The sequence below is a fragment of the Sorex araneus genome, chromosome X (assembly GCF_027595985.1).
Source record: "Sorex araneus isolate mSorAra2 chromosome X, mSorAra2.pri, whole genome shotgun sequence".
Lineage (NCBI taxonomy): Eukaryota > Metazoa > Chordata > Mammalia > Eulipotyphla > Soricidae > Sorex > Sorex araneus.
In genome coordinates, this window is record NC_073313.1 from 287,679,007 (window position 1) to 287,687,051 (window position 8,045).

General features: G+C 46.4%; 1 protein-coding gene across 8 annotated transcripts in view; it reads right to left on the minus strand.

The window, feature by feature from the left end:
• Positions 1–7,785, minus strand: part of AFF3 (ALF transcription elongation factor 3) — a 602,210-nt gene extending 594,425 nt beyond the window's left edge. For all 8 annotated transcript variants that reach the window (XM_055122984.1, XM_055122987.1, XM_055122986.1 and 5 more), the window contains exon 1: positions 7,631–7,785. In XM_055122984.1, coding sequence (XP_054978959.1) covers positions 7,631–7,683 — 53 coding nt within the window. In that variant the 5' untranslated portion in view covers positions 7,684–7,785. The remainder of the gene's footprint in view (positions 1–7,630) is intronic.
• Between the last annotated feature and the right edge of the window lie 260 nt (positions 7,786–8,045).

Here is an 8,045-nt window from a genome sequence, read left to right on the forward strand (position 1 = left end):
ATAAAGAAACAAAATAACAGCATTTAAAAGCATTTCCTTTCAAAGAAATCTTTGATATCTTAGTTTTTGGTAGCCAAAGTTTAGTCTCTGAACCAACTAAAATACCTGAGGTGTTTAAAAATACAAAGTCTTCAGTAAAACCCCCATGAACACATGTGAATGTACAGGAAAGCTTGAAAAGCACTGAACTGGGAATTGTGTGCTAACCGAAGTTTTCAATGTGCTTTCTCAAGCCCTGGGTCTTTTATTCTTTGAAATAAATCTATAGCTCATGTGTGCAGGTATTAAAATTTGGAGAAAAAAAGAGATTACTTCCCAGAACTAATGAGGATGCCCAAACTGAGTGATGATCCGCTAGAGTAAAGCAGTTTTCTTTCTGAAACCCCATGTACCTAATGACCCTTTCCATCTCAATAAACATGAGCAGAAAATAGCTTCTGTCACTTCATAACTCAGGTATACGGTACAGGTATGACACGAAAAATTTAACTAAGACTACTAGATTCCCATTTCAGGCCTCATGAGAATTTTTCAAAACTGATTTTCTGCCCACATAAAAGGAAAAATAAAGTTGTTTTTAGTAACAAGTGCGTAACCCAAGTTGCTATGTTGGAGTGGTCCCCAAATTAGAGTCACTTCTGTTTACCTCCGCTAACAATGAGTCTCTCGGGAGGGAATTACAAAGAAGTCTGAGTACCCAGGATGCCCTTCTCCACACGTGGCTGGAAAGATCGCAGTGGGGAAAATACACAAGTGAATAAAATTAATGACTTCTGCATTCTTTGATTCCCACTCCTTTACAATGCGAACAAGCACAGAGATCTGAAGTAGGAAGGATTCCCAAAGATAACTGCAGCTGGTCCACTTGCCCAGGGCTCAAGAGTGGCCTCTAGTCTCGTGGAGACAGGTAACTGTCACCTAGAAACACCTGTGTCCCATCACAGTTAGGGATTTTCAGGGCCACTCCTCTTGCAGTTGTCGTGAACAGCCCGGAACCCTATTCCGTACCCTCGCAGTGAAACTCACCAGACTCCTCAAGGCCCAAGCTGCCCTCAGCTGCTCGTTTCCACGGGCTGAACCCAGATACTTACTTTTTGGGTACTGCATTATTCTCTTCTCCTGAAATAACTGTGCATTTTGTTTCTATTGAAGCTAAATTATGATTAGCCTGACATAATTTAATGAGACCCACAGTGCCAAATGAAGTCATTTGATGTAATGGGTGGTAATTCAATACATTCTCAGTGAAATATCAAAGATTGTGTAATGGTTAATACATCTACATGTTAGCAGTGCAACCCCCAGTAAGGGCAAATCTCTACTGGGCCTGATGCATGACTGAGAACAACCCTCCACTTCACTCGGCCACTGCCCAGCACAGAACTCGGCACAAAAGGCGAACGGACCCAACGTGGCCGGCCCACATTCTCCCTAGCTTAGGACAGAGAGGCACTTTTAAGGAAGTGAGGGGGTACAAAAGAGCTACATTTGGCATTCAAAAGCAACTGACACTTTTATTACTTAACATCACAACCTTATGAGGTAGGCCAGTATAAGTGCTGTCATTTTATAAGTGATTAAACCAAGACTGAGAATAGGAAATGAGAAAAATCAGGCTGCCCAGGGCCAAACAAAAAGCTGAATTCAGAAACCTCAATTAAATTCCCAGACAAAAGAGAACTGGCAACAGTGAAAAAAAGTTTTTATGGATTTCACTTTGAAATAAAACAAGGAAACATTATGTTGCTATTAAACATATTAAAAATCATCTTTTATGACCTTAATTTTGTCATCAGGGTTTTATATCCAAAAAATAAATAAAATTTAAATATGAAAACTCATTCTAAGTTAAAAAAACTTTCCACTTACATGCCAAAAATTTGCATGAGATTAATTTTTTTCTTAATTTGGCTTTTTTTTAAAGCTAATATTATGCCAAAGGGCCTCATTCAAGTTCCTAAATCTAAGTATCACTGATTAGTCTCATTCTGGTTCACAGGGATATTTTTCCAGAGCCTTAACGTTCTATGACCCTTCTTCTCTCTCTTGGTCCCACTCTCTCTCTCCCAGAGACATTTGTGTCCCATCACAATCTAAAATGCACAAAGGAATCATTCCCCCCAAAGCCCCCTCGATATTTATCCTTATTAAAAGGGTTTGGTTGAAGCCCATCTGCACATCAACCCATTCTCCCTGCCCGCCTGATGATCCCCAGCCTGAGTCCATCACCCCAGCACCCGGAATTAACCAGTTTCTCCACTTGCCTTCTTGGAAACAACCCCCTCCTGCCAGGGAGCAGGGGGCATCAAGCACATGACTACATCCACTCAACACCCCCCTAGCTCCTGCCCAGTGGGGTCCCAGCCTTGGAGCAACTCTGCACCTGCTACTGCCCTGCTGACCGCGATGCCCGGGAGACTACTGCCCACAGGTCAACCAGCCAGTGCAAGTGAGCAGCGACCCTCAGAACAGCCCTGGCACAGGGCAAGTCGGGCAAGGGTGAGTCCTCCGGCCCTGTGTTGCCTCTCGCCCAGCAGCTGACAACCGGGACAAGGGCAGGCCATAAAGTCTCTGACGAGGCTAGTAGGAAAGTCAGCCTGGGTGGGTCAAGGCCAGGGCCGGGGGAGTTGGGAAACCACAGCCTGGCCTATGGGCTGGGAGTTGATCTGCAGAGAACCTCACATTTGTGGCCACTGCCAGTGGTCACCTGTGGTCCTGATCACCCCTGCCCATTCCAGCACCAAGTATCGGTCAACAGCTTTGACCTCCCAGGTAAGCCCATATTTCCTCTCATCCAGCTTTCCTCCAGTCGGTCTTCCTTAGCTTTTATGTCCTCCCAAACTTGTACTTCTCCAGGTCCATTTCAAATGCCATTTGCTATAAAGACCCCTCTTGCCTCCTTCCACCCCAAAGACAGAGGGCGGCTTTGTACTATGGCTTGTATCTAAGCCAGCAGCTTGTTCCCCTACAAGGCCCTTTGCCTCCCTTACTGCAGAGTTTTTCTCCAGGGAAGGAGCAGCTTAGAGAGCCTGGGAGTCTCCCGCCCAAACGGGTAGGTCCTTCAGAGCTAGGGGCCAGGGCATGAGGCAGTGGGCCAGGGACATGGGACACTGATTTCAAATTCAGGCTCTTGGTCAGTTCCAGATCCCTGACCTATCCCCCACTGCACAGTGGGCTTTTTAACTGAGTGTTTCAACTTACGGATGAGTAATTTAGAAAAAAAATGAAACAGAAAAATGGAAACTATAAAAGCGCATCATGTATAAGAAGCGTGAGTTTATTATATGCAACCTGCTTCAGCAAGGTGTGTACTCGGGAGCACCTTCCTGGGCTGCTGTGAAATGCTTGTCTTTGTGAATCCTGGTGTGCAGTGCTGAAAGACCCACTGGGCCTGTCTGACAGACCATCCAGTACTCTGTAACAGACTGATGAGCCAGCAATATGCTCACAACACCTTCAACACTGCACCATCATATTTTTGAAAAAACACAAAAAGTAATGCCTAATGGAACCAACATAAATAAAGTCTTATGTGAGACTATGTGAAAAGGAGCTGTAAGCTGAATATTTACTACTTTATCTTGACAGAATTTCTTCCAAAAAAACTATAATGTGCTGGTAGATAAGACTAAGGAAGATTTGATTAAGTTCATTTTGGAAAACTTCTCGTTCACAGCAACACTTCAGGATGGCAATGTTCTTTACGATACTGAGTACAGAGCTTCATGGACAGGCAACAGATCAAGGAATTCACTCCCCTCACAGCAGGCTTTTAGTTTTCAAGAAACATTTAAAAAGCTCCTTTAAAGGACAGGAGAAACTTCACATCATGTGGCACTGAGTGTGGCCCTCACTGATGGTGCAGACAGTTGTCCTTTACGAGATTAAGAAGGTTAATACCATATAGCAATCAATCATCACAAAATGACTTTAATTCATTTATTTTATAATAACTTTATGTGCTGTTCCTTTGAGTTTATTTTGAGCAAGTAAAATGAACTAAGCTGTTGTATGCCTGTCAAAGGAGAAGGGTGGGAAGTGGCAGGGAGCCTGGGGTCACTGGTGGCAGGAAGGGGGCATTGGTGGTGAGATGATGTTGGAACAATGTACGCCTGAGACAACTTTATAAATTATGGCATCCTAGTACAAATTTAAAGAATATTCGATTAAAAAATAGCCAGTATCCATAGTTTTACATGATCCATAGAAGGATCATTCAGATAAACCCTGAAAGCTTTTGTTCACATTCTGTTTTGCCCAAGATGCCTCGATGTCCTCTCAATATCCCACCCCCACCAGTTCTAAAACTTCCATTCATCTTCCCATCTTCCAGGACTGAGTTCCAAGACTGAGTTCTTTTCCATGAAACTGTCTACCACCCACCTAAATCCAAGTTCTTTCTCTCTTCTAAATCATCCATGTTGAAAGCTTCCTTTTTCGGTATTTGTCTCATTCACTTACTTGCAAAATCCATAATTTACTCATCTTTGTATCCCCTTCAACAATATGAATCAGTAAGTGTTGGTTAAGTGAATACATGAAAGTAACCACCTGGGTCCAAGGATGGTCATGATTTTAAAGGTCTGCAGAATGGCTTATGAGTCCAGCAACCATCCACAGTTAGTCACATTGCCATGGCTCTGTGGACATTGGGGGAGGGAAGGACACTGGTGTGGGGTTGGTATTGGAAATCTGTATGCCTGAAATTACTATGAGCAATTTTGTAAATCATGGTGATTAAACAAAAGGGATTCTGAAGTTGATGAAAATCAGACGCTGATGAGAGGCGCTGCTCCCTAGACCCACACCTGCTCAAGCAAGAGCAGCCCCGGCACTCAGGTCCTGGACAGAATCCGGCCACAGCTGAAGCCAAGTGCCCAGTGAGGACCTTCACCTTCCTCCCAGTTCTCGGCTCAAACTTCTAAACAGAGAGGCGAAATTAAGGCTACACTTCTCCCATCTAAGATGTGGCGGGGGTGGGGGAGAAACACAACTAAAACAGTTCTCTGGATAAAACAGGTTCAAAAGTTCTTGGTGGGGGAGGGATCGGGTAGGGAAGGGAATGAGTATTTCTCAGTATCTGTGCTTTGTGGGGGAAGGGTCCAAAGGCTCCAGAGGACTCTTGAAAATACTTTTTTGATCATCAATTTTTGACTGTCTGTAAGGATCACACTAAATAATAAGGCACTCTTTTATTCACAATGCCTGGACAGACATTCAAAGTGTCTGTGATTACTAAACTTACTTAGCTGATGTCCAATCCCACATCTGCAATGAACAAACTGCCATTTGTCTTTTTAGAAAACAGTACCCACCCATAAAAGTGTTCTGGAAAATAAATTTCACTTCTAATTTGCATTAACGTGCACCTCCTCCCAACTAAAGTGTTTTTCTGAGATGAACTAAAGGAAGAAGCTATCAGTGGTCTCATTCAAAAGCTACATATATTTTCTAAGTTAATTTAGACAGGGCAGACCTAATTTCCTAGATCATGGCATTTTGTCCCCAAATTTGTAATTTTTGATAGAGATCGTCTCTGCTCTTTCTTTGATATTTTAACAAAACCTTCACTTCTAGTTCTTCAAAGTTTATTTTGTAATTAATTTTAGAGTCACTGTAATAATTGGGAAACATCTTCAGCAGAATAGAAAAACGCACTGCTTTGAAGTTAGAAATCTGGGCTTGAAAATTATGGTGGCTTAAATCATGATGTCTTTGCTCTGAGATATGTAACACTGGGCAGGTTATGTGGTCTTCCCCTCCTCAACAGCCCAATCTGCACAGAGGAACTAATAATATAATAATGTATATAATAATTATGCTTTATAAAATACATATAATAATCATATCCATGTCTGATAACTGGTAAGTGCTAAGTAAATGTTCGTTAAATTGTACCGTAATTTTTTCTACTATCTCAGTGCAGTCATTCATGACTCAAAACTTTACTTCCCCGTCTAGAAAATGGGACAGGTACAACTTACCACCTCCAGATTGTGCGTTTCAAGCAAGAAAATAATGAAACATTTTTACTATCAAACAGTATTCAGAGATTATTTTGAATCACTAGTCAACTTTAAAGTAAACCATACCATCAACCAAAAAATAAATAAAGATAAACTATAAAACTGAGTTTGACAAATACCATCCTCCAAATCACGCATGAGATAGACATACTCAAGAAGCTTGGTTTATCTTTAACTTAAGAGAACTATGTAGCTTTTGTAAAATGTAAACTGTGTATCTGCAAACTGAAAAGCTTCCTAAGTCAAGCCAAACTGCTGTCCTACAGTGCACCCAGGAAACCCTACATTGCTTTCCTCAGCCCAAAATAAACGTACATGCTGACTGAAATATACAGGTACATAAACCTTTCTACAGGCTTACATATTTTCACTTGTCAAAGTAATAAATGTACTGCAGCAATTGTGAATTTTTAATCAATTCGATAGACATTTACTGTGGAACATTGCTCTAGAGCACTCAGCTGGGAGCTAGGGCGCAAGGACTCAGAGAGATTGCACAGTGGTTAAGGGGCTTGCCCTGCATGTGGCCGACCTGGGTTTGGTCCCCAGAGCCAGGAGCAAGTCCCAGGAACAGACCAATGTGGCCCTAAATCCCAAAGAAAAAAAATTTAAAGCGCAAAGTGGAACAGAAATCAGCCCCTGTGCTATTAGAACCTACACATTATGGCAGATAATTTCAATTTTTTTCCTTGTAAAAGTTATGAGGGAATTCAGCGAGCAGAAAAAGCGGCGGAAAATAAAACGAAAATATTGTTATTCCCTTTGACCAAAATAACAGCATTTTGGAAGCAAGTCCGTTTTTCCAAGTTCACTCTCTCTCTAGAAACCCACTGAATGTGTGCCAGAAATCAACATTTCTAACTGTAAACCTGTAAAACAATGTATCCGTAAATGAAAGGTTGAAACGATGCCAGCAGCAACAACACAGTAATTAGCAACTTTTATAGAGTAATAACATGTTTCATATTCTTTCTACGCTGACTCTTTGAAGTTTTCGGTGTAATATATAAAAGTTTTATTACATGAGGACCCATCCTCGCGTGTTTGATCGGCGCCAGCATTATGCAGCGCCAGCTGGACTTCCTCGCCGCCAGATCTTTATAATAAAGTGCCAGATAACGTGCGGCCTTTCGCGTCCAGTGGAGTTTGTCGCACCTGGCTCGGGAGGCATAAAAGTCCCGGCAGCCTAAATCACCAGAATATCCCAGCCCCGCACACCGGCCCGGCCGTAAATCACGGCGGGCTGCTCGCTGCATATTCACGTGCGCCCGGAGCGGGGCCGCCGACGGTCCCCGGGACGCAGACAAAAAGGGGACCGGGCCGGGCTGCGGGCGGCTGGGCAGGGCCGGGCCGCGCGGGCCCAGCGGCGTCCGGCTGTGGCCCGCGCCTGAGGGTGTGCGGCGGCGATGCCCGTGCCCGGGATGCGGGATGCCGGGGATGCCCGGGGACGCCCGGGGATGCGCGGCCCGGTCCACGGCCCCGCGCCGGGCGACGCTCGCGGGGAGGCGCGGGGCCCGCGGGGAGGCAGGTGAGGGGCGCGGGGGGCACGGGCTCGGCTGACAGCCCCCCGCCCCGCCCCCACCGCCGCGCCCGGCCCGACTCACCACAGCGACTCCAGGTCCCACTCCTGCAGCAGCGCCAGGTCGAAGCTGTCCATGGTGCGCGGCCCGCGGGGACCCGGCCGCTCGGCCGCACGCGCAGCTCCAGGTGCGTCCCCGCCGGGCAGGCCCCGCGCCGCGCGCCCGCCGCCTCCGCCGCCCGCGCCGCCCCCCGCACCGCCCCCCGCGCCGCCCCCCGCGCGCCCCGCCCGCGCCCGCCGCGCCCCGCGCCCGCCTTTCTCCGCCGGGAGGCGCGTGTGCGCGAGCCGGGCCGAGCGCGCGCCCGCCCCGCGCCCCCCGCGTGCCCCCCGCGCGCTCGGAGCCCGCCCCGCGCCCCGCGACACCCGCGCGTCCCGCTCCGCACGCAACCCCTGCGCCCTCCGGGCCCCGCGTGCGACCCCCGCGCCTTCCCGGCCCCGCG